The 25889-nt window shown below is 44.5% G+C and overlaps 1 protein-coding gene across 6 annotated transcripts in view; it reads right to left on the bottom strand.

Annotated features, from left to right (window-relative positions):
* The window catches only part of Rapgef4 (Rap guanine nucleotide exchange factor 4), a 293101-nt gene that overhangs the window by 3103 nt on the left and 264109 nt on the right, over positions 1 to 25889 (bottom strand). For all 6 annotated transcript variants that reach the window (XM_031370606.1, XM_031370607.1, XM_031370611.1 and 3 more), the window contains 8 exons: positions 25714 to 25811; positions 20971 to 21096; positions 20390 to 20568; positions 17320 to 17410; positions 13620 to 13670; positions 12776 to 12863; positions 12317 to 12381; positions 952 to 1006 (listed from right to left, as the gene is read on the bottom strand). In XM_031370606.1, coding sequence (XP_031226466.1) covers positions 952 to 1006; positions 12317 to 12381; positions 12776 to 12863; positions 13620 to 13670; positions 17320 to 17410; positions 20390 to 20568; positions 20971 to 21096; positions 25714 to 25811 — 753 coding nt within the window. The remainder of the gene's footprint in view (positions 1 to 951; positions 1007 to 12316; positions 12382 to 12775; positions 12864 to 13619; positions 13671 to 17319; positions 17411 to 20389; positions 20569 to 20970; positions 21097 to 25713; positions 25812 to 25889) is intronic.

The raw sequence follows: 25889 nt of genomic DNA, 5'->3' as shown, positions 1-25889 counted from the left end.
AGGAGGAGGAGGAGGAAGAGGAGGGGGGAGTAGTTCTGGCATTCTGTTAGCAAGCTCTGGCTTTGGGCCAGAGCTACACTACAAAGAGCTTACCACTGTGATTATTAAAACGAGAACCTGTCAGTCTCTACTGGAGAGGATATTCAGGTAAGCCGCTGTCACATCTGTGTCATCTTACCAATGTCAGTTCTCCGAAATGACTCACATAATGACATTAGCACAAAACTTCCAAGGTTTCACCTGCTCTCTCCGAAACCAGACTGCCTGATAGTGCAAAGCTCTGGTTCTTATCCCAAGTTCTAGGCCTGGGAGACAGCAGCACCGATCGAACATGCCCAGCCGGTGTTCCGAGGAAACCTAACTCCCACCAGGTTAAAATGGCCATTTGTCAATAGTGATATTTCATATATGTGAAAACATAGCACGGGTGCTTATGACATACACCCAACATTTAAAAGAGCACCTGAGAATACTGGAAATGCTATGTAGAATCCTGCCATAGGACTTTTTTGCAAATGTGCTGTAGACATTCATGCATACTCAAGAGACAATAAATATTACCTTTCCCAGTTTATAAATGATACTACTGACTCACCAAGGGCTGCTGGGCTTCTCAGCATCAAGCATGAGTCACACTGGGAACAGCTTGGAGGCAGGCTGATGTGGGCCTTGGCAACCTACCTGTTCTAGCTACACTGAGATGAGCAAATGAATTTCCTTCAAATTCACCTATTAAAATAAGACTCTGACCCTATTTTCTAGAGTTACAATGCAAATATAGGTTAGCCTTACAACAGCAAAACAAGAGTTCTGAAACCCAAGGCACACATGGGTTTCACGGTTCAAGCTGTGTCAAATGCTGTCCAGACGCCTGGGGTGTCTTGGAGGTCTCATTAAAAAGGACTTAATCACCACCATGTCCATGACAGGATGCAGTAACTCAGAACTTACTGAAGGGCTGGCTCCTGTAGTACCGCACTGTTCTGGCAGTGTTTGCAATCATTCGCTGTACCGGAATTAAAAAAGAAAAGGGAAATGCAAGTGAGTCAGTTTAGTGTATAATCCCCCTAAGGGGAGGAAAGCATCATTTATTCCACCAAGACTTGGTATCACAGGAAACAGCATGTTCTGGAATGTTGAAGGCAGCTGGTTGATGTGTAACTTGCACAATGGCATTGCGAGGCATCCTAGTACAAAGCATTTGAGGGTAACGAATATTCATGACCTGATGACACAGGTCTCTGTCTCGTTGTGTGCTTGCTCCTGGAATTGTGAAAATGCAACTCTGACTCTGCGCTTTGATGCTGGGGAACTGTTTCCACCATCCTTTGAAACTGCCTTGGATCTGAAGGCGGATGAGCGTTCACATTTCTCCTAGTTACAGAACTCAGCAGTCCTGTAACTGACTGATTCCACTGACTGAATGGGGAGTTGGAATATTCTCCTTGAACTGTTGCTGCCCCACTATGCTTCCCTGACCATTTTTAGTGTCAGCAAAACTATGAGTTTCAATCCAAATTTTGCTTTCCTTCCTTCCCTCCTTTTACCTCCTAATTTATAACACTGACATAGTAACATCGTAGGAAATCAAAATGGTAAGAATGAAGTAAAACCATGTAGGTAGTAACTCAGGAGTAAACTCAAGGTGTAAACTCATTGCTATTTTCGTACATTGCCCTCTGAATATATAAATATATGTATACACACACACATATACAAACATACATACATATATATGCATATATCAGATAACAATACAAAATAAAATAATTAACAATATATATTGTTTGGCTTTGATTTTCAAGACAGAGTTTTTCTGTATTGTCTTGGTTGTCCTGGAACTCACTCTATAGTCCAAGCTGGCCTTGAGTTCAGAGATCTGTCTGCCTCTGCCTCCTGAGTGCTGGGATTAAAGGTGTGTGCCATCACTGCCAGGCTGCAATTTTAATTTCTCAAGTATTGGTCACAATACAAATTTAAAAGTGTGTGTGTGTGTGTGTGTGTGTGTGTATGTATGTGTGTGTGTGTGTGTGTGTATGTGTGCTTGAGTGTGTGTGTATGTGCGTGTAGGCCTGTGAGTATGTAGATGTGTGTGGGTGCATGTGCCTGTGGCTGTGTGCATATGTGTGTATGTGCCTGTAAGTATGTATGTGTGTGTGTGTGTGTGTGTGTGTGCCTGAGTGTGTGTGTGTATGTGTGTGTGGGCCTATGAGTATGTAGATGTGTGTGGGTGCATGTGTGTGTGCATGTGCCTGTGGCTGTGTGCATGTGTGTGTGTGTGTGTGTGCCTGTAAGTATGTGTGTGTGTGTGTATGTGTGCCTGAGTATGTGTGTGTGTGTGTGTGAGCCTATGAGTATGTAGATGTGTGTGGGTGCATGTGTGTGTGCATGTGCCTGTGGCTGTGTGCATGTGTGTATGTGTGCCTGTAAGTATGTATGTGTGTGTGTGTGTGTGTGCCTGAGTGTGTGTGTGTATGTGTGTGTGGGCCTATGAGTATGTAGATGTATGTGGGTGCATGTGTGTGTGCATGTGCCTGTGGCTGTGTGCATGTGTGTGTGTGTGTGCCTGTAAGTATGTGTGTGTGTGTGTGTGTGTGTGTGTGTGTGCATGTGTGTGTTAAATACTGACACAGAAGAAGCAGGGAAGGGCTGGGGAGTGTGGCTCAGTGGGAAAGCACTTGCTGAACATCCAAGAGGCCCTCAAATCAGTCGCCAGTACTGAAAGGGCAAGGAGAAGACACCCCGCCACGAGGCTGGGAACCAAGACCTCACACTCCCAGGAAAAGCCCAAGCACTGTTCTTTTTTTATTAGATATTTTCTTTATTTACATGTAAATTTCTCCATTCCTAGTTTCCCCTCCAAAACACAAAGAAACAAACAAAAACAACAAAAACAAACCCCTGTTGCCTCCCCCCTCCCTATGCCTGCCACCCCACCCTCTCCTGCTTATTGGCCCTGGCATTCCCCTACACTGGGGCACAGAACCTTCACAGGGCCAAGGTCCTCTCCTCCTGTTGATGATCGAATTGCAATCCTCCACTATACACACGCTGCCAGAACAATCAGACCCCTTCATGTGCAGTCCTTGGTTGGTGGTTGAGAGCCTGGGAGCTCTGAGGGTACTAGTTAGTTCATAGTTGTTCGTCCTAAGGGGCTGCAAACCCCTCAGCTCCATTGGTCCTTTCTCTAACTCCTTCATTGGGGACCCTGTACTCAGATCAATAGATGTCTGTGAGCCTCTACATCTGTATTAGTCAGGTACTGTCAGAGCCTCTCAGGAGATAGCTATATTTAGGCTGGCTTGTCCTTCCTTCAGTCTCTGCTCCACAGTTAATCTCTGCAACTCCTTCTGTGGGTATTTGGTTCCCCCTTTTAAAAAAGAGTGCACTGTCCACCATTTGGTCTTCCTTCTTCTTGAGTTCCTTGCCAAGCACTGTTCTTTAGCCAGGATTTCCTGGGTTACGGTTTGCTTACGGTGCTTCAGCAGTAGCTTGGCTTGGAGGACCCTACACGTTTCTGGACTTCGCTTTTCAGCTTCTGAAAGGAATCCTGCATAGATACTGGATGAATAGTCTAATCAGCAGGAAAAGCTGAAAAGGCTCTACCCAGGAAAAGGTACCCCCTGATATCTACGGATCCATGTGAACCCACTACCTGCTTTCCTCTTTCATAGGCCCTTGATTTACAAAAGTATAAGAAAATGACTGGGAAAAAAGCTTGCCATGTAAAAACAAAATGACAGAGCAGTTGGGGCCTTACACATGTATGTAGGTACACAGCATCACAATGTGAGCTGATCGCTTCCCCTACGAAGGTTCTGACAAATGAAGGTGGCGCATGTCTGCACGACACGCTTTCTCACACACAAAGAGGCAATTGGAAAAGTTGTTCAAACTTCACTTTCAATAAAGGGTCCCCCAAACCAGCAGGACTGTTGATCAGCAAGAGAAAGAAATGACAAACACCTCCAAGAAATTTCAGTGCACAATGTATAATTAGCCTCTGCTATATGGAGCCCCAGAATAAACAGGAACTATGATAATCTCCCTGCTAATTTACTTTATGCTGTTTTTCCCCTCCTTTACAGGCTTTGCGTCGGGAGGGCACAAGTATATTCCATGTAGAATTATTGTAATTCTTCAGATATTGAATGGAGTATAATTACTGGAAACCCCACGGAATGCTGCCAGTATGCCCCTCTGAAGAATAATAAAACAATTAGCATAGGTCAGAAACCTCTTCCTATACCATTTTGTAGAGAGTAATTGTTCTGCTTTTTAGTTTTGAAAGATAAAACATTTCATTCTGACTTTAGTTTTAGACTACTCTTTATAGCTATCCTCTAAGGCTTCATAATTTTTTAGCTCATTATGTAGTTTAAAATGTGAGAACAATTGTTTAAATCCGTAATTTCTAGCCCTGAAGTTCATTTTACCTTTCTAAATCTTTGATTAATTTTAACAATGGTTTTAATTTTGACGTATCCTTTTAATTGTATTGCCAAGATAACTTCAGCTTAACTTATATCCAAAGCAGGCTTTATAAGGACGTCCATTCTTTCCCTTTGTGAGGCCCGGACAATAATGTTTAATGGTGTGAACTTGGTGATGACAAATGAAACCTGCTATCATTGCTGGCCAATATCTTGCCTGTAGAATGTTTTCAGGAGGCCAAAAAAAAAATGGGGGAGGGGAGCTAACCTGATATTTTATCTCCAACCTCTTTTCCTCCCATTGACACATGCAATATTTAATATGCTAGTGAGTCTTCAGAAATCCTTATCCCCCAACCATTTCCAGAGTCTATAACGCCTTCTATAGGCTGCCCATAAGCTGTGGGTTCCCAGTGCTTCACTGTACCCAGCAGCCAGAACAGATTCTTTCTAAAGTCAGCCTTCTCATTTGTAAACATTTCTGACCTAGAACTGTGTTACTATTTGGTGTCAAAGTATTTCTCCCTTTACCTTTTGTCCACTGAGCTCTGGAATATTAACAAATACATTAGGCTAGTTCCTCAGACACATAGAAATCCCACCTTAGGGCTCTGACTCATCCTAAATAGCCCTGATTTATCCCGCCGTTTCTTACAGGATGATTTAGCTTTTCCTAGCCAGTTTCTACCCTGACATCTTAGAGTGCAGAGAAATCACTTTCCCCCTTCCTTGATCTGGCTGAGTTACACATCTAAGTCATAATTTGAATAAAATTATGTAGCTGGCATCTGTCGAGCTTCAGAGAATGAAAGCTCTCCACCCGGTTGGTTGACTTGGCTGCTGTCGGGACGCAGCTCTCGGCTCTGCAGATGTGCAGGTGACTTGTGGGGGCCTGAGGTGAAGGATTTTATGTTTATCTCTACTAAGACACAGCTAGCTAGCCTTTCTGTCTCCTGTGCTCCACAGATGTCGCCCCATGTGGCATCTTCAGCCGCAGACAAGATTATTCATTGTTGAGCTCAGCTGAGGTTGGCCGAAACTAAAGTTAAAGACACATGGGTTTCGTTATCCAACTGCCATAATGGGGAGGGAGCAGGAAAGATTACACCCTGGGCTTAGAGGTCTTGCCAGAGCAGGTTGGCCCGCCTGGAGCAGGCCAGGCAACTTTGTAATGCCAGGCTGGGGGTGGGGGGTGGGGGCTAATTACTCCAGAGCAGAATGTCTTGCCTCTCTTTTCCACGCCACCCCCAGCCAAGTTGAGAGTTATGGCTCCTATTAATAACCAAAGTGATTGGTAATTTGGGGTGTGTGGAGACCACACCCCCTCACAAGGGGCTCCAAGTTGGTGGGGTGGACAGACGGAAACCCCTCGTCATACCTGAAATGATTCTTTTGTGGGTCTAGTTCTAAGTGCCAGCCTTTGCAGCTTAATTTGCATATTCAGCGCCTGGTTTGTATAGGGTTGAGAGGAGAGAGAGAGAGATCCAGCTGAGGATGATCATTTGCCCACCAAAAAGGAAGGAAAAGAAAGAGAAGAAAGAGAAGGAAGGAAGGAAGCAAGCAAAGAAGGAAGGAAGGAAGGAAGAAAAAATGTAGTAGTAGTAGTAGTAGTGGTGGTGGTGGTAGTAGTAGTAGTAGTAGTAGTAGTGGTAGTGGTAGTGGTAGTGGTAGTGGTAGTGGTAGTGGTAGTGGTAGTGGTAGTGGTAGTGGTAGTAGTAGTGGTAGTAGTGCCTGAGAAACTCAGTAACCACACCTGGCTATTTATTTCTCTTTAGAACTGAAAGCAGAGACTCAGAAACAGATCTCCTTCTCGAGGCTTCAGTGAACACTATGGAGACCAGCTGTGCCTGTGCTTCACCTCTGAGGTCACAAACCTGACACAAGCATCCCTCAAGCTCTGAGGTAGATCTTTGGATCCAGGAGGGTGTGAGGTGCCTTGTTCAAGGCCTCGGCTTTATCCCTTTACCGACCTGTGGGCTAGCCTTTCAGGAGCAGGCTTACCCAACCAGGTGTTCTCACTCACGTTTCCACACCCATCTGCACCTGGCACTACCTGCCAGGCCTCTATGCTTTCTAGCCTTCCCAGTTTGCTCCTACCGACTCTTGTCCTTGCACAAGCTCCCGACTTGTTGCTGAGGAGGTACAGGCTTATGTGTCTAGTGTTCAAAGTTCAGACTAGCAGGCCTCCAGGCGAGGTCACCTGTTGCTGTAGGCTCAGACACCACCAGTCAGCTTTCCAGGGCTTAGGCCCTTTGGCTCCTTAGCTCAGAGCACCCTGGTGAGGAGCAGCTCCCAGGAATTCCGCCTCTTCTAACAAGTGCCTGTTAGAGCAGTTTTTACTTCTCCTTCTGTTGACCTCTAAGATCTTGAGCCTTTTTATTCTTCTGATTTTGATTTCCAAGTAAGATCTTGCTATACTCCAGGCTGGCCTTGAAATGCGTGACCCTCCAGTGCCAGGATTACAGGCATGTGCCACCTTCAACACAGGCATGTGCCACATTCAACACCACTATTGCTTGCCAGGCTCTCTTTTCTCTTCCGCCATTTCTATTCCTACTGCTATGAGTCTGTGTCTCTATGTTTATCTAGTACAGGCCCTCTATCAATCCTTTGATGCCTAGCATGTATAAAAATCCCATATACAATGGTAATAATTTTTATTCAGACTGCTATATCTTCAGGACAAGAAATTTTTTTTCCCCATAAGATGATGCAGAAATATATAGTCTTTCTTTTTCAAAGATTATGCCCATGGTAGCAACCATTGGATGTATGCAATAAGGCCCAACTTACTGAAATTGAGCCAGTCTTCACTGTAATCATTCCTGAAAAAGACTGAGCTTTGTCTCCAGTGGTGGATCTTTATAGCCATAGAGTTTGTGACAAACAGACACATGTCTAACATACACAACATCCACAGTCTATTGTACATAGGACAGTCATGGGGTGTCACAGTTCAGACACACGTGGAGTATAGTATGCATCTCCGTGCACACTGAAGGAGAATGGAAGACCACTGAAGGACAGAGTACCCTGAGGTGGGTAAGGGAAAGAGGAATGTGCACTCAGGAACAGAAAGCTAAGTTAAAAAAGAAAGCTAACACCATCCCAGGACAAATCTCAGTTCTGCAAAATGCTACAGGACACCCTCATTGATTCAATTTCTAACAAATAGAAAATCTTCTGGTTATCACAAATTCCTTTTCAAATGCCCTTCCTCACCAAGTCTAGCACTGGGATATCACTGGATTATCCTTCTATTTAATGACTATTTCTTGCATACTTGGAATATACCAGACACATATATGGATGATGTTTGTGAAACATCAACGGCCAACACAGACAAGATCTCTGGTCTACGGCCCTTGCCTTCTAGTGAGGAGGACAGACAAGGAAAAGCAAAGATGACATCTCAGATCATAAGAGCTGCTCTTGAGGCTGGACCATGAGGCGGAATGTTCACCGTGAGTGAGTACTCACTCAGAGCAGATGTACAAGCATAAGCCTGAACTAGGAAAAGGAGCCAGGCACAGGAAAACTGGGGAAATCTCACTCAGGCAAAGGACCCAAGGTGGGAATGGAAAGAAAGAGGGTGGCTTTGCCAACTTGGGCTATCTACAGAGCTTAAGTCTGAGACAAAGTCTGATAGGTCCCTAGGGCAGCATGGCTGGATCTTACAATGTCATTGTACATAATGTGATTTTATCTGCTGCTGACACGGCTGCAGGAACTTCTACCATCAGCCACTTTGATGCATGTCTTTACTACTCTCATGGCCTTCATTTTAATATTTTCTGTTGTTGTTTGTTAATTTTTAATATTCCATGTATTTATAGCTTACCTTTACAACAGCATATAGTGAAATCCTTTGCTGGAGCACTCTCATCCATTCCATTGCTCTGAAGCAAGCTCTTTAGGAAAATGTGCATTTGTCTTGGTCTGTGAAGTCTATATAAAGTGTAAATCCCCAAGGTATTCCTATAGATTTCCTTTGGATGGAAAAGGTCTTGGGGACCAGGCAGATTTAAACACTTAGATTTTTATCTAAAGATTCTTTTTCCATAGCTCCAGGTGACAAAACCAATGCTCCACACAAGCCTTTTAGGATACAACTGGTATTAGAAGCCACATTGTTGCAAGTTATATAATGACATGCCTGGAAATGCCAAACCAAAAGGATTCAAAACATTTCTCTTCTCTAATAAGCTTCTGTTCATGTTTCCAGAAGTCTAGAAGTTTCCTCCATGGCTCTCATTCCAGAAAAAAAATGACTACTTCAAAATCTTAAATAAATATACCTAAATATGGGTATGTCTGAAATAGAACCAGCTCCATGCTACAGCAGCCGCTGTACCTATCAGCATGCTTTCTGCAGCCTGGGATAGTGGCAGCCGGCCAGCATGTTATCCTCTAATCCATTGCTAGTCTACCTTCTGAGTGTTATAAATATTCATACGTGCCATAGAAAGCTATAAAGGGCCTTATTCAAACATTTTTTTGAATACCCCTTTATGTTTCCCCCAAAAGAAAGAAGGTCTGAAAAATAATTTTTTTTTTGCATAAGGATAAGAATGTGAGTTCTCTTTTGTTCATACTCAAAAATCCTGAAAGCCAATAAGCAGTAAATTCTCTAATCCTCATTTCATACCTCAAGGGTGAAGACATTGAAAATACATACAAACAAACAAACAGCGTTGGCATGCTGGCTTGCTGTTCCTGTGGGAGGCCAGCACCACAGAAAGGAACTGGTGTCCCTGGCTGCCCTTGGTGACTTCTGCCCCTGCCATGGACTCGCACTGGGGACAGAGCTCAGTAAGTCCACACACAAACAGACTGCCGACTCTGCTCACACCTGCTCCTTGCTGATGGCTGCCTGACAAGAACCTAGAGAAGACAATACATCCTTCTCCAAGACACTTACAGCTAACTGTAGATGGGGGTGATGGTAATGGTACCCAGAAGAAGGGTGGGCCGACTGGTAGGAGAAAATGCTGGAAAGCTAGCCAGCACTGATTGATCAACGTTGACTGATAATGCCATATTAAAGATTTATTTATTATTATACGTAAGTACACTGTAGCTGCCTTCAGACACACCAGAAGAGGGTGTCAGGTCTCACTATGGGTGGTTGTGAGCCACCATGTGGTTGCTGGGATTTGAACTCAGGACCTTCAGAAGAGCAGTCAGTGCTCTTACCTGCTGAGCCATCTCACCAGCCCCTGATAATGCCATATTGTTCAGTCAGGTTTAGAAAGCCAATAAATCGATTTTGATTTGAAATTCTACTTAATTTTCTACTAAGATCTAACTCGTGGAAAGGCATTTCTGAAATCAACCTGTCTGGTAATACAATTTATCAAATAAAATAAAGCTTAGAAAGCTGCTGGCACAGAGGACAAAGAGTGCTTTCCCAAAATCTTCCTCTCCCTGTCTTGCACAGCAACAGAACCCTGGATTTTTAGTGAGACGCATTGATACCCCAAATAAGGACTACGTTTTCCAGCCTTCCTTTCATGCAGTTAAATTTCTAGCCACTTAAACGTGATGGAGGTGGTTAGCCAGCTTCTCTGTCCTTAATGGGAAAAGCATTACTTCATCCACCCTTTTTCCCTCCTTACAACTAGAATATGGATGTGACGGTGGACAATCATGGACCACGTGAAATCAAAAGAGAGCCAAAGCCAGGAACCTTGGATGTTCCTCAGAGTGGAGCTACCATGCTCACTTGAGACTTTGAAGTGAAAACAAATAAACTTTCCCTGTTTCTAAATGATCATAATGGTGTTCAACCCATCGTTGACTTAGGCTTGTGTGTCATAGCTACAGTGCTAGCTTAACCATTCAGTGGCTAGTAAACAAACATGGCCACCCAGCAAGCAGAACAGTCAGGACCTCCTTGCTGACTGCCTAACAGGGAGGAGTTCAATGCTGTGGCCCCGGGGTACAGACCAGAGGAGCCTACTCCTGGTCATCTTGGCTTTCCCTCTGTAGGCTGTGAAGGGGATGTGGCTCTAGAAATTCAGAGATAACCCTCAGCCTCCCCATCAGATGACTGGCAGAGTGAACACTGCCATTCTTGCTTGCTCTGGGCCACACAGTTCACGTCAGCAGTCTCGGGTCATAAAGTCAGCCTATTATTCTAAGAATCTTAAGTTCCATATCTCTGTGCCCGAGTATTTTACAACTCAGTGTTTGGCTTGGCTGCCTCTTGGTCTTAGTCTGTTCTGCATGAGTAATTCAGAATCCCTTCCTTCCTTCCTTCCTTCCTCCCTTCCTTCTTTCCTTCCTTAAAAAATGCTTGGGAATGTTTAATTCTCTATGCTAACAAGTAAGCAAAGAGTTTTTTCTTTTCATTAAAAAAAAAAAAAAAAAGAAATCACCAAACTGATACCATAGCAGAGATGTCCATGCCCTACCTTTGGTATATGGGGGAGAAAACACTGGGAAACCATTTACCCAGGGGTGCGGTATCTTTGAGAAATGTGTGCTTATATCTGTTTCCTCAGTTTAAGACAGTGGAACCAGCTGGGCAGTGGTGACACACGCCTTTAATCCCAGCATTTGGGAGTCACAGGCAGGCAGATTTCTGAGTTCGAGGCCAGCTTGGTCTACAGAGTGAGTTCCAGGACAGCCAGGGCTACACAGAGAAACCCTGTCTTGAAAAACAAAACAAACAAATAAACAAAAAAACCAAGACAGCAGAACCTACCAGCCAAGCTGTGCTTCCTAATCATAAGCTCAGAGTGAATAGGGCTAAGCCAGAGCCCATGCACAGTGGGTGTTTCAAATTCTTCTGCAGACATACACACTAGCTTGATTTCAAGAAACAATTAGAATTTCAGGTCTCTGATAAGAACTCTCCAGTACTTTCTGACCTACAAGAAGACTCATGCACCATCCATCTGCCTAGAGATGAATGAAGCAAGCATGAACCCCATTTTTTGGTTGAGGAAACAGACTCACACAGAAGATGAGGAGCAAAGGGGACTGGATATTGACCCTAAATATCTCCTAAGTTCCAAAGCCAGAGACACATTTGCACTGCACACCATAATTTTGGGCAAATGTGTACATCCTGGGGAAGCTCGACCATTCCACATCTCCAGGATGCATGCAGCCCAGGGATTCAGAGACACTGTGGCATTCCATTGACATGGACTGTGTAGCTGAAGAAAGGCTTTGGCAGGGCCTGCTTTATTGCTTCACGGGAGATAAGAAAACAAATTTCGAAGTACCTTTGCCAGACTCCCTCTTCTCCGGGCAGGGGTGGGGTAGATAGAGGAGAAGGGGCTAGAAAATACGGAATATGAAAGTGCCAGCCTCTCATTTGTTCTCGACATTTCATTGTTGTTATTGTTATTGTTGTTGTTATGGTGATCTCCGAGTCTCCGAGTCCCCTCTATGAACTTGAGTGAACTTTATGAGACTAAGCAATACACTCTTAGATTAATATCCTATAATAAAGATCGGCGGTAGTGTTGCCTCTTACCTACATGCACCCCAGTCAGCCCTGGCAGATAAACATTTCAAAGGCATCCTGGGGCAGTTTAGCTAGCTGCATAAACCTTACAAAACAACAAGAAATGCAGAAGTCACTCTTGAACATTCGTGCGTTTTAACAACAGGCAGCGGAGGGACAGAAACACATGGCATAAAAGCCAGCTGCTGCTGTGAGCCACAGCATAAATACCATTCAGCTCCACAAAAGAGAGCTGACAGCAAAAGACGGAGCCAATGTGAACCAAATGTTTCAAAACTCCATTCTGTGTAACTACCTTTGTAACACGGCAGCATACACAGAAGTTATTTGCCTTATTAGTACAAATGCAAATTTTATTTTAGAAAAAAAAACATTGTAGTTAAGGTTATAATACTGCACGTACCATTTTTTCAAAGTTTACTAGATTGTCAATGAACGTCTTGTTCCCCTCATGAGTAAATGTCATATCTGTAAAGAAATAAAAGCCACATTCTAGTCACTAACCGAAATATGTCACACTAAGAAAGTACAATAGCACCATTAGCATATGCAGGTGGATTTGCATAACACTGTAGCTGAAAAAGCTGATAATAGTTTCTTTTATGTTAGGTGTTTAACTTTCCAAATCACTTTACCTGAGGTTAGTAAAATCTGTACCGTAAACCCTTTTCGCTCACGATGCTTCAAAATCATGGGCTTTTCATATCACTGTGTTTCCACCTTCCAACCCCTTGAAGAGACTGGGTCCCAAGAGCAGGAGCCAAGGGAGGTGGAAAGACAGAGCCTTCTTGCCAGAGGGTGCTGTTCATCTTCACCCCTCAAGTGCCCCCTCCCGCCTGGCCTGGGTGTGTCTTCAGATTACCTTTAATAAGCAAAGGCATGAAAGGGATGAGGGGGGGCTCCAGTTTGGCTGCTGTCAGCCTGTACGCCCTGTGGTTTCTGGAAGGATCCTTGGGAGAAACAAAAAGAGTTGTTGGTCAGTGATGAGTGATACATGCCACGCCCCCTTTTTAACCTCCTAGCACACAGAGCGTCCCACAGCTGTGTCTTTGGGGATGCGATGTTATGGAAGAAAGGCAGATTTAAACAGGTTTGTTTTGTTTTAAAACAACTTCACATACAGGTGAGACATTACTGTGCTGTTTGTTTCTGTTCTGGTTTGAAGGCACTCACAGGAGCCAAGGGGAGGCATTCCTCTGAATACAAAAAACAAACTGTGTAAAACCTCAACAGATTCCCCACTCCATGAAGCCCCACCTCCTTCCCAGAGGTTGGCTCCCTACACGATCCTCTAGGATAGCCAGTTCTAACTTGCCCTCTGAACCATTCCTTGCCCCGCAGCAAGACCCATTCACCACGTTCCTGTCTGGTAACACCTCCCAGACAACGGGGAGACATAATTTTGGCAAGCCAAGAAACGTAGCTTCAACTCATAGCCACCTGAGTGGTGTTAGGTAGGGACCCTATTACACTGCTTTTCTAACTTACACAAATTGACCTTATGTGGGACATAAGTCCTCTTTAAGTTAGTTCCTGAGGGTGCCATTCATTAGTCAGACATGCTTGTTTTAGCAGCACTAAAAGGGATCATAAACTTCTTAAAGTCATACAAGGACGGAAAAAATTTCTGCAATGAGAACTTGGGCTAATCAGAAATTGGATTAATGCAGACAGTGAGCAGAGTAAAAGAAGCCGCTGTCACTTACCATTAAGCTCTCAAACTCTGCATAGAACTTCTTAAACTTGCTCGGCAGTTTCTGTTAATCAAATGGAATGACACACACATCTGTCAGAGTCTATATCTAGATATGGATCGTGTGCTACTGTTCCCCCCCCTACCCCCCATCCCGCACTTGAGAATAATCTCTGGAATATAGAGAACTTGCCTTTGAAAAGTCTTAATGTAGCTGAACTCCAAGAAGCAATGGCCTTACTGCTTTTACAATGTATTCTTGACTGGATGATGCATAATCAGGCCTGCCTGCGTTCCTGAGACCATAAGCAGTCAGGACCCTCCAAACCCTTGTTTCTATTAACTCTTTGATTCCCCCAATTAGACACTTAGAGTGGAGAACATTAGGATTAAAGAAGCTTAGGAATGATGAACCTTTCTTCCTCCTTTACAGAGAAAGCCATGGGAGAAAAGGGCCTTCTTATTTCTTCTCTGTTTAATTTGTTTTTAAAACTAGCATTAAATAGTGCTGAGGTATGGAGGGTCTCAGTGTAACTTTGAATAGTTGAAGCTTAAGCATTAGGCATGGGAGGTATTAGTCTCACAACCTGCTGATCCCTAAGTCACAGCCCGCATCCCTGGCTCCTTGGGTCCACATTCCCCCGGTAGCTTTTTTTGTTACTTCCCTTATATGCTCTGAGCTGAGAAGTGCTTTTCCCAGCGAGCACTTCTGCATGGTTTCTCTGCCTAATGGAGAACCCCAGAGTTCTATCAGGATGCTGGCTTCTCCTGACCACACCAGTCGGTGCACCTGCTGGGAGAGGCAAGGACATCAGGACCGGATCCCCTTTCAATCCAGTGCTTGCCATTTTGCTGAGAGTTGTTTTCGCAAAGCTGAGCTTTCTACTGACCAAGCCAGGGGGTAGAGCAATGTGTTTCTCACAGTGAGAATGGGAAAGCACCAGCAGAACAGAGACCTGGAGATTCCCAACAGTCCTGCTTTGCCCAGCGACCAGCCTTCAACAACCCCTCTACCGACCAGCCCTCTGCAGACCTCAGAAAAACTCGCCCTTGAGTCTGTCTCCGACTGTCATATTCCCATTTAATCACTTGCAAAGTTCTTGGTTTTGTTTCTGGAAACCAGTGCCTTGCACATCTTGCACATCCCTGAGTACCCATTTTCAAGCATGGGGAAACCTCATATTATCTCTCAGAAGATGCATTCAAGGCTGAGAGCTGCCATGGGTCTTAGGGGCCTGAGAATGTCACTTGGAACATCCAGAACCATCGGTGGTAATAAATAGAGTCCATTTAAAAAAAAATTAGACCTCTTTGGAGCTGGGCATGGCAACAGATACCTTCAATCCAAGCACTCTGGAGGCAGAGACAGGTGGATCTCTGTGAGTTCTAGGCCAGCCTGGTCTCCACAGTGTGTTCAAGGCCAGCCAGGGCTAAATACCCAGGACTACATATTGATAGACCTATTTGGATTAGATTCAAACCTTCATTGATACAGTCCACTTTTGGCCACACCTCTGCCATCCCAGCTCTCTCTTAACTTAGCCAGATTTTCAGACAGAGCCAACAGGCAACATGGCATTAAACACTTTTTTTGTGGCTCTCAAGACTATTCTCTAATTACACACCGTTTTAAGAGAAGTGTCTTGGTAGTGGCCATTAGCCAATCCAGGGAAAGGCTAGCAACATTAGCAGCCATTTTTGTTGTCACAGCTGCGGGGGTGAGGTGGGGAGAGAGGGGGGAAGGGGGCGTGGAGCAGTAGGAAGTGCTTCTGGCTACAGTGGGCATGGCCAGAGAAGTTAGTTTGGTACTCTACAGCACACAGGCAGTACTCCACAACAGGGATTTGTACTCCCAACTGTCCATAGAACCAAGGCCAGCACGCTTAGCACTTCATCTCAGATGGGGACTGCTCCCTGTTTCAAGCCCCTCTTCTTACCATAAGCGCCTGATCTCCTCTTTGCTCACTGACTGACTTACAGTTGTTCTACCATCCTGTGAGCCCATGCATGTTCCTTCCGCTGTTCCTGTGGCTACGCTGGTGCTCACGGAAACAGTGTGAGATGCCCTTAGACAGCTTCCATCAAACAGAGAAATGACCCAAAGCAAAGACGCTCCTGAGCGCCAGCTCAACGTACAGAATTACATAATCACGCTCTGCCTTAGAAAACACATGGTTTGTAAATTACAAAAGACTAATCTTTTCTGTCAGAGACACACAGTGACAGAAATAGAAGTTCGTATACTCATGGTACTCTTGCATCAGTAAGGGACTGGCCAATTAGCTGTCTCCTTTGCTGACAATAAACTGGCCTTTTATCTGGCTGCACCCTCCCTAGGGGCCCCCCGAGGCAGCCCAAAGGGCTCAGAGAGTACTCCATCTCACTGCCTGGCTGCTGTTTTATGGAACCTACAGCTGGCCTCCATGGACCCCCAAAAATCTTTAGAACCATTTTTTTCTAACTGATTTGGACTCTGTGTGGGGGATCAGAAACCAGAGGCAGACTGGGATATACAGACTATTAGAGGGGGACCCTAGATCTCTAGAGATTCCAAGTAGCTTGAGCAGTGAGACAGGGGCACTACACAATGGCATCACTGCTTATTATTGGCACACCAACTCTGTTCTTTCCCTGCCTGGAAGACGATCCAGCTTCGTGGCTCGCAGGCCTCTCTGATTCCCTCATGCCTATATTCAGGGGATGAACTGCTAAGTGCTGCATCTGCCGGGAATTTTAAGAGAAACTCAAGACAGAAGGACTTGCAAGGACCTGCCCTATAAACAATGGAAATATTTAGGAGAGTCAAGGGAAGAAAATAGTTTCAGGAGGGAAATGGGCACGGAAACAACTTCATGGGGAATGTAGACTCAAACGGCTGATGTTAAGCACCACGGCAGAGTGGGTCTCAGATGGTCCTTGCCCTCTTTTTCCTGCAGGCCCTCTTATACGTGCTTGTGTGTATTTGTCAGGAGTCTATTTTTGTGAGTATGTTCTGTTAGAGTCTACTGTGTCTTCACCACACCACACATAAGGGGGTAAGCACATTCCAAGTTCTAAGCGAATCACACAGGAAGATGTTTTTGAACCGTCAATGAATCTCTCCTGTTTGTTTCAGACATTCACAACACACCTGCCTAACTTTAGCTTCAAAGACAGTCCATGCCAACTGTTGCTCCTCTCTGAGAGGGAGGAGTTGCCAGGTGGTTATGGGACATACTTCTGCTTTCAACAGCTGGCTCTGGGCTGTTTCTCCCAGAAGCACAAGGACTACTTGGATAAAATGGACCTTCTACCCTCTTTCACTTAGAGGTAAGGCTCAGGATAAAAGCAATAAGCAGACATTTCAGAGACAACTGAACCAGTGAGCAAAGTGACCTTTGTAGCCATCTGAGCAAAACCGTTCCTTCATGTCATATGTGAGACCTGGGTTTAGGATTATTTACATTGTAGCGATGGGAAAGCTGAGGTTCTCCGTCCCTCCCCCACTCCCTCCACCTGGACAATATGTTTTTACACTCTCATTCTGAAGTAACTAAAAAAAAAAAAAAAGAGACAAGTTGTTTCCCTCCAAGGGTCCCCACCTTTCCCATTGTTATACCAGTATGAGTGCTGCTTCTATTTAAAAAAAAAAAAAAAAAAAGCTCACTGGTGAGCCTCTGTTTTTATTCGTAAAGGCACAAGCCGCAGCTGGATGCCAGCAGCAGCTTACCTACCTCCCACGTTAGTGCCAAGCGGCTCACAGCAACATTGCTGAGTCCCATGACGATGGCGAAAAAAGAATTTAGGTTTTTGTACTCCTTGCAGCTGAAACACAAGAGGCACGTGTTTAAGTAGAATGCCACTTTTGAGCAAGATTGAAAAAAAAAAAAGAAATAGAGTTCTATTTTCTGATAGTCATTAATATTTATCAGACTCGTTTATGTGAACTGGCAATGACAGATTTAAGGCACTGCTGGGGTTCTGCTTGGGTAACCATGCTCTGCAGCTCGACAGCCCACACTAGTTTTAAAAAGTTGATAGTTTTGGCCGTTGAGGGTTCGGTTTTGAGAAGTAATTTAAATTCACCTCCCCTAAGGGTTGTTATTATAATCCTAAATTTGCTAAATGCTGTCATGAACCTGGAAGGGGGTGGGGAGACACATCCCATGGGACTAGAGAAGGAAAGGCAAACATGAGTGGAGAATTTGAGACTTGGAGGTGGGTGCTCTGACCTGGCAGGTAGGAAGGGGTTAAGGAGGTCACAATGCTACGGCTACCCTGGTTACTCTGTGCTATATTAGTGACATGAAATTGTTGAAAAGTATCATCTTATAGGCCTGGTCCCTGTGGGTTGGGCAGTTTGAAGCTGGAGATATTTATTACACCAATAACAAAATAACTGTATTTTTAGTTTTACTGACATTGGTAAGGTTAATAATTTTGAGTCTGTGTTTATACCACTATGAGTATTTAAGATTCTATATTTGAGAATGAAGTATTTGGATTAAGCTTAAATTCTTATTAAAATGGCAAAGGTATCCCAAGTATTTGGTACGCCTGATGGCAAACGACCACAACCACACACACCCTAAGTTCTTCACACCAGGCCCCTAACAAGGGAAGGCATTCACTTCATAATAAGCAAAAAACTCTCACCACATATGGCTATATAAGTTGACTGCTATCATAAATAAATAATGTCTGAACAAACATTTTTGCAGAAGGCTCATCGAATGGTTGCTTTGGCTGCTCATATTCAACTCAAAAAGTAGCAATGAGCATTTCTTTCTATGTCTGTGGCGGTGAGGAAATGCACTTTAGAGGAGCTATGGTGGATCAGCTCATACACGAGAAAACAAGCAAGGATGTCATAATGCTAGGGTAGTGGCTCTCAGGACAAGGGTCAGCGTCTCCACGTCCATAGCTGGCCTCTGCCTTGTACAAGTGACTTGGAGATAAGAAATGCAGAGCTGCAGACCTGCTCTGTCTCCAGCTTCGCTTATCATTCAAGGCAAGGCAGGAGATGACTGCCTGTCTCAGTTTCTTCTCCTGTGAGGATTAAAACCGCTACCCTAGCTCTGCCCCTCAATTTTACTAAGCTCCAGACTGGGCCAAGAACTTCAAAGAAAAGACTGCAGCTCTCAAAAGACAGCAAGCAAAACAGACACACTATTGTCTACCGCAGTGGCTCTCAACCTCCCTAATGCTGTGATCCTTTAATACCGTTCCTCACATTGTGGGGACCTCCGACCATAAAATTACTTTGTTGCTACTTCACAACTATAATTTTGCTACTTCTATGAATTGTAATGTAAGTATCTGATATGCAAGATACCCAATATATGGCCCCCAAAGGGATCGAGACCCCCAGGTTGAGAACCATTGGCCTACAGGCTTCTGTTTGTTCTTGTAGACTCAGGGTTATGAAAGTATACAGTTTGTGTGTAATAGCTGGGTTGAGTAAACAGGTTCATGGTGGGACAGTAGCCTCAGCACAGGGCTGAATATGGTTAAATAATCAGCTGATGTACCGGGAGGGCCAAGTTCACCTAAATAATACAGCAAGAGTCAGGAAGATAGGGTATAAATTACAAAGGCAGAAACAAAAAGGAAAAATTCCTGGGAGCCTTTTCTGTGTTGCCTCTGTAAAATGACAGGCAGGTCCTCTCTCCCTTCTTGCTGCATTTGGCACCAGCAAGCTAAGGTGAAGAGAGAACACGCTCCCTGTGATGGGAAAGCACAACCCTGTCATAGTTTCCATAATCCGCTCATTCCAAACGCATGAAGGCATCTGCTCGCTGCACAGAGGCCATCCGTGCTGCTAGGGAGAGTGGCCACACGAAACCTTTCTTCAAATAGCCAGCTTTTCCAAAGGCAGAGCAAGCAGCACGTGGATTCAAAGGACCTGGTATTCTATTGTCCCCTCAAATTTTTTGGCAAAACGACTCAAGGCATTTGGCAAGCTGGCTTCTATAAAACACCAAGCAGCTTTCCCTTCTTTGTTTAGCTCTGGAAATCAAGAGTGTGTGTGTGTGTGTGTGTGTGGGGGGGGGATCTGAACTGTTTGGCTCAAGCAAATGCCTGGCTGGGGTCGCTTATTCTCCTAACCTTCCCGAGCTCGGGCTCTGCATTTAGAAAGGGAAGGAGTCTCGCAGCACAAGCCACATTTAGCTTTTTTATTTTTAGCACTGTGGTGATACCAAAAACATGGAAGTAAACAGGAGGTTGTCAAGCATATCTAAATAGCAGGAGAAGATTAAATTCACGTCAGGGAGAAACCTAACTGGCCCCTGCAGTAAATAAATTGTTTCCCAAGAAGTGCTTTTAAATAGAATATTTATAAGATGTTTGCTTTCTCTGATGTGCATGGAGATGATTTCCTAGTGCCAGGTTAGCTGGCCTGTATGCATTTTACTGATTTTATTCTGCCTGAGCTGCGTGAGCTGTTGTTCCAGCATGTTCTACTGCCCTCTACTGGTGAGAACGTGTTATGTGACACATCAGCTTCAAGAGCCTTACAACCAAAGTTTCTAAGGGAACTTTTGTTGACTTCAATAGCACTCTGCAAACAGAGGAGGGGGGAAAATCTGAAGAATTCAGATCAAAACACACCCCCTTTGACTCCAGCATCAGTACTACAAGATGTTAATTTATATAGTGATGTTAACTATTAAAAAGCTAGAAGGCATTCTCTCCCAAGAATTCAGCTGCTGGTGGCTCTTAGGCCCCATTTCTTTTTAAGGTGTATTCCCCGAGAACATAGTGCATAGACATTTTTTTTCCTCCAAAGTTAAAGACACTTACTGAGCCGCTATCTTGATAAATTTTTTCAAAAGCTGAACGCGTTTGCTGAGCTGGGAACAAAGGCAGATCTCAGTGGCAACCCAAAACTGAATTTCATTAAATCTCCTCAGGAACAGATCCAAGTTTGCTGTGGTCCTTTTAAAATTATGCCTTCCAAATGTGTGGTAGATTAGCTCCAGCTAGAACAGAAAGGAAAACAATTTTACTTATTTGTTGGCTTTTAAATCAGAACGCCAGCCTGGCTCCTCCATTTGTCAGGAAAGTGTTCTATCAAGCAGCAGATGTGAATTCAATCGCTAACCCGGATGTACCTTGTCATATAGATTTGAAGGGCTTTCATGAAGCTTGTGGAATATATAAATATAAACTAGGTGTTATTGGCTTAATAGACTCTGGAAGACATAGCATAGCATCACAGAGATTTTTTTCTTTAATACTTTAGGGTTTTATAAGCTCAGCATGCACAAAACCCATCATGTGGTTTCCATATGGTAGCACACAGAAACATGAGTTGAGTCAGGCCAGCAGGCTTCGTTCAGAATCCTATGGAACCCATGCGTGCTCCTTGCTGGGCCCCTTACCTCATGCACACAGTTGAAGAGCTCCCAATCATATGTTGTCATCTGGTACGCCAAGTCTTTCGAGCTCATCAGTTCAAATGTTCCCACTGTCCCAGTGGTTGGGCCTTCCTGTTCTGGCAAGGGAGTCTGAGAATAATTGTGAGAAACTGGATCAGAACCACAAAAGGGAACAGTACTTAGTGCCAAATGCTTTCAGGAGTTTTTGATGTAGGAAAGGATGTTGGAAAGGAATACTTTCGGGCATGTTTTGAAATGTCGGTTTTGAGGTTAAAAGTGGCTTTGCTGCTTGTTGTACTTGCCCAGAGGCCATCTTTGTCGTTACCATCGTCAATCACCACCAATTATCAACAGTGTGGTCACCAGCATCGTCACCGCCAGCATCGTCATGACCACCATCTCAACTGTGGGCCATGGCAAACAAAGGGTTAGCAAAGGATGAGCAGGGATCTGTGCCTGGGGATTGGCACAGGGGTGGGGTCCTGTGGATTGGTGGATGGGTACCTAGAATCTCTCCCTTTTCCACAGAAAAGATGGAAGATGCACATCAAAAGCACAGGAGTTTGAATTTCTACCCACACTACTACTTAACTCCTGGTGGTGACTGAGGTCAAGTTGCTACAGCCATGTCTTCACACACCACCTAAAGTAGTGAAGTAGTAGAGAGTGCTGTGAGCTGAGTCTACACAGGATTTCCAAGTCTTCAGTCTGACCCGAGAGCTATTGGGTTGAGAATGTTATTTCCATGTTTGAGGCAAGACCAGACTCTGCTAATTTGACCAAGACTCTTATCAAAAGTTTTATTTTGGTTCACTTATCTCCTTTTGTGTTCTAAGAAATGCTATACAGTGTTATATAGTATAAAGTGTTTGTGAGATAAGTGACAGATGAAGTGTAAGTGTATAATACCTTAATACTTATCTGTAAGACTAGGAATGGATATTTAGGAATGATATATATGCATAAACATGTTATATATATATATGTATGTATAAGCATACATATATATGAGTATTTGTCAATCTGATGCTAACAGTATTTGAACATGTCACAGGACTAGAGATGTGACTCTGACTGAGCATGTTCCTTGCATGTACAAGGTTCAGTGCTCCAGTCTCAGCATTAATAAGAAAAAAGGCTCATGTTAGAAATAATACTTTTATATGAATTTCATCAGCATCTTCATCACTGCTGTATTCACAGAATGTCCCCAGTGTTCTAGACACCCAAGAAATGACATGCTCAGGGTTTAGGTGGCTCCTGCACTGGAAAGTTCATCTGTGAGCTAAGCAATCAAGTTTACAGTGTAACAGAGTCAACCTCCATCCACGGGCTTGGTGCTGCTTGTGAATATAGTTACTTGCTGGACTCCATTTGCACACCTGGAGACAGAGTATCAACAGACTAGACTACTAAGTACATAGACAAGCAGGTGGAGGCATCTGAAACAGGGTGCTTTATTGGGAGTCAGTGTGTGATGGAAGATAAAGAGAAGCAGTGAGCAGGAGGGCGAGAAAAGCTTTTCTCAGGACAGCTCACGCTTCTGATGGAGAGCAAGGATGAAAATGAGGAAGCTGACAGCATGTTTGATTTGCAGGAACAGATTGCAGAGAGGGACCAAATAACCACTTTTAAAGAGGGTCTGCGTACAAGATTAGGAGATGGGGGGTTATTACAGGACAGATACTAGATCATGCCGGCTTCAGAAAACAGCAGACTGAACATAAACCCCACTGTAGCAACACATACTTGGTATGATCCCTTAATCTTTTGACTGTCTGTCTGCAGTTCCAGTAAATCAGGGTTATACTACCCAAGTTGGCAACTAATATTGAGGCTTGTTAAGAGGATTAAATGGGGACAATTTGAGTGCGGCCTGTAAATCCAGTCCTCAGCACAGGGATGTCCCCTCTCTCCGATTAGGTCACTTTCCAGAGGGGTTGAACTGCTACAAATGACAGGAAAGTATGGTTAGAGAAACATTAGGCTAAGAGCTGGATACGGGTCCACTCTGTAGAACACAGAAAACAGGGCAGAAAGCAACAATTCCAAACAGAACTGGTGCTGGTGGGCAAGTAGCTTATGGACCAGCTGACAACGGTTCTAGCCCAGGCCAAGTCTTCAGTAGAATAGTAGGTGACACTCTTAAATTTCTGGCCTCAGGACAACATCTCAGGTCAGCAGGATTCTCTGTGGTCTCCCTTCTCTCCCATGGCTGCTGGTGTGAGCACAGCCTCTCTGCTCTGCACCTCCTTCCCACTCTACTCGTTGTTGAAGAATGGCATTACTGTGGTCCTAGTCCAGAGACTTAACACATAAAAAGGGGTGCTAATTGTCAGTGTAATTGCTGGCTGAGCAACCTACACCCCAGCACTGCTCTTTGCTTGCGTTACACCTCCGCCTCTGCAGTGCAACTTGTCATAGTGGGCCCCCTCTGATGACACAGTGGTCATAACAGGCTCCTTGAGAAACATGGACTACGAAGGGTTTGTCTTCGAGACTGTCCCACAGCCAGAAACATCCACAGACCATGGAATGATGTGGCAGGTACTAAATAAACGTCTTAGGAATCAGTGAGTGGATAAAAGCAGAGCCAAATTACAGTACACTGAAGCTTTGTTGTAATTGGCTTTGTACTAACATTTATACTCAAATAAAAAATTTCAAGAGAGCAAAGCTCTGGAACGCAAGCCCTTTCGCAGTGGGATCAGCACGGGCACTCTACTAGTTTTAAACAGCACTATTTAACACCGAGACTCATTTTCTTCTGGGCAGCTTGGGTTACTCACTTCCTAATTTGACTGTTATTGTCCTAAGGACAGATGCTGCTGGGCACTTGTCATGCTAGCTGACACTTGGTAAGTGTGTGGTGATAGCTCAGAGGGTTCAGTCAACATTCTGCCTTGTAGTCACCATCTGGACAACTCTTTCTAGAAAGATGGTTGTCATAGGGATGTTTTTAGTAAGCCCAAGAGGGAGCTTCAGGTAAGGTCCACCCCCTCTGAGCACCGAGATGTAGGTACCCAGCACCCCCAGCTGAGAGGCTCATGTCCAGGGCCCTTGTTGCCAAGCAAATTCCTTCCAACCCTTCAGGCCTTAAAATGGAAGATAAGTAAGAGCCCAGAACTTGGAAGGCCGCAGGACTGTGAGCAATAAACAGAAGCTTAAAAAGTTAGTGTCTGCCCCCAGGGAGCTGGAGACAGTCCACGTGCCTAACTGTCCACCCCCTGGCTCAACACAGCAGCCAAGAACCAGCCGGCAAGAGAGACAAACACTTCACCCGGCACCTTCAACGGCACAGGGCAGCACTAGCTGTTTAAGGCATTAGTTTCCAGGAGAGGGTATGTGAACTCGTGGCAATTTTTAAAAGGTGCATGTGCACACGTGATGTGTGGGGAGAGGAAGGGCAAATGTTCTCTGGCACCAGTGGAGGTCAGAGGACAATGCTGTAGAGCCACTTTTCTTCTTATATCTTTATGTGGTTTCCTGGCTATTTATTTTTATTTATTTATTTTTAAATCCCTAAATGTTAAGAGAAATTTATTCAGAAAGCAAGGAAGGCAGGTGATTAAAGAACCAAAGAACACACATTAAGGCTTGTGATTCTGTGCTCATCTTTCTATGCTGGTGCCAGGGTGAGTGGGGTGCTCGGGGCTTGGCCGGGGGAGGGGGGAAGCGATGGCACTATGTCACATTCGTGAAGTTCTTAAGTCAAAGTAAAATGGTGCCAAATGAGCTGTCTGCCCGGGTCTGGTGCCACACACCTGTAATCCCAGCACGTGGGACACTAAGGTAGGAAGACTGAGGCCTAGCAGCCACAACACATGACTACATCTTAGAAAAAGAAAATGAATGAACAAAAACCTATGGCGTTCCCTGAAGCAAAAACCAGAGTCCTGATCAGGGAAGACACATCCAATCAGGATCTGAAAAGCACATCTTGTTGCTGCATTGCTGGGTGGGAACCTGGGCTGTCACAAGGGCTCAGATTCAACCCAGCTCCCTCCTAAAGTTCTAGCAAGACCTGTCTACACCTCACTAAGGAAACAGAACTCTCCCAAGATGTTGGTGCAGGTCACTTCTCACCCACATGCTGTCTTTTATTTCCTCACAAGGGAAGCTTGTGTGTCCAGAGACAGAGGAAACTTGGTTTGTGAAACTAAACTGATCCTGTGGTTTCTAAGGTCTTCTAGTAGCTAGTCAATCCATGTTTAATCTTTAGAAGATAAACAGAAATGAATATGCTTCTTCTTCACAGAAGTTCTGAGTGGCTGGGAACAAGTGTTCTGACCTCCGGTATCCCATGATGATCCAGAGAGCATGCTCAGGGAAGAGCCCTTCTAGACCCGGCTGATGGCTCTGCCTCGGGTCTTCCTATGGGGTCTCCTGAGGCCAATGTCTCCCTTGATTGTGATTATTTACCTCGTGATCTGAGTATTCTGATTTAGAACATTGATACTGAACTTAAAGACATTTTAATGAAAGGAATCCCAACCAAGACTCTGACAGTTGAACTGTGTCCCCATAGCCGCGGTACAGCTTGGCTAATTTGCACAGAAGATCATCTAAAGCCTGGAGCATCAGCTCCAGTGAGCACCCGGGGCTTTTCCGATAGACCATAGTGTAGAACAAGCCACATAGCAGTCAAGAATTGTTAGCAACCGGTCTCAGTGTGGCTGTGAAATTAAGCCTCAGACAAGGTTTTCTGATTGCACACGGTGCTCTGAGGAGGCCATTCACTCTTACCAGTGAGTCGAATTGCTCTCTCGGGCAGGCAAACAGGCGTCCATTAATGGTGAGCGTCGTAAATACTGAAACATCATTAGGTTTGAGCACCACCTTTTCTGTGAACATAAAAAGCGTGAGATTGCCTATTAAATCCATCTGAGATTTGCTGCACTGCCCTAATCACACCAACAAAT

Source organism: Mastomys coucha, unplaced genomic scaffold, assembly GCF_008632895.1.
Source record: "Mastomys coucha isolate ucsf_1 unplaced genomic scaffold, UCSF_Mcou_1 pScaffold15, whole genome shotgun sequence".
Taxonomy (NCBI): Eukaryota; Metazoa; Chordata; class Mammalia; order Rodentia; family Muridae; genus Mastomys; species Mastomys coucha.
The sequence above is the reverse complement of the archived record's forward strand: the minus strand, read 5'-3'. Positions and strand labels throughout refer to the sequence as shown.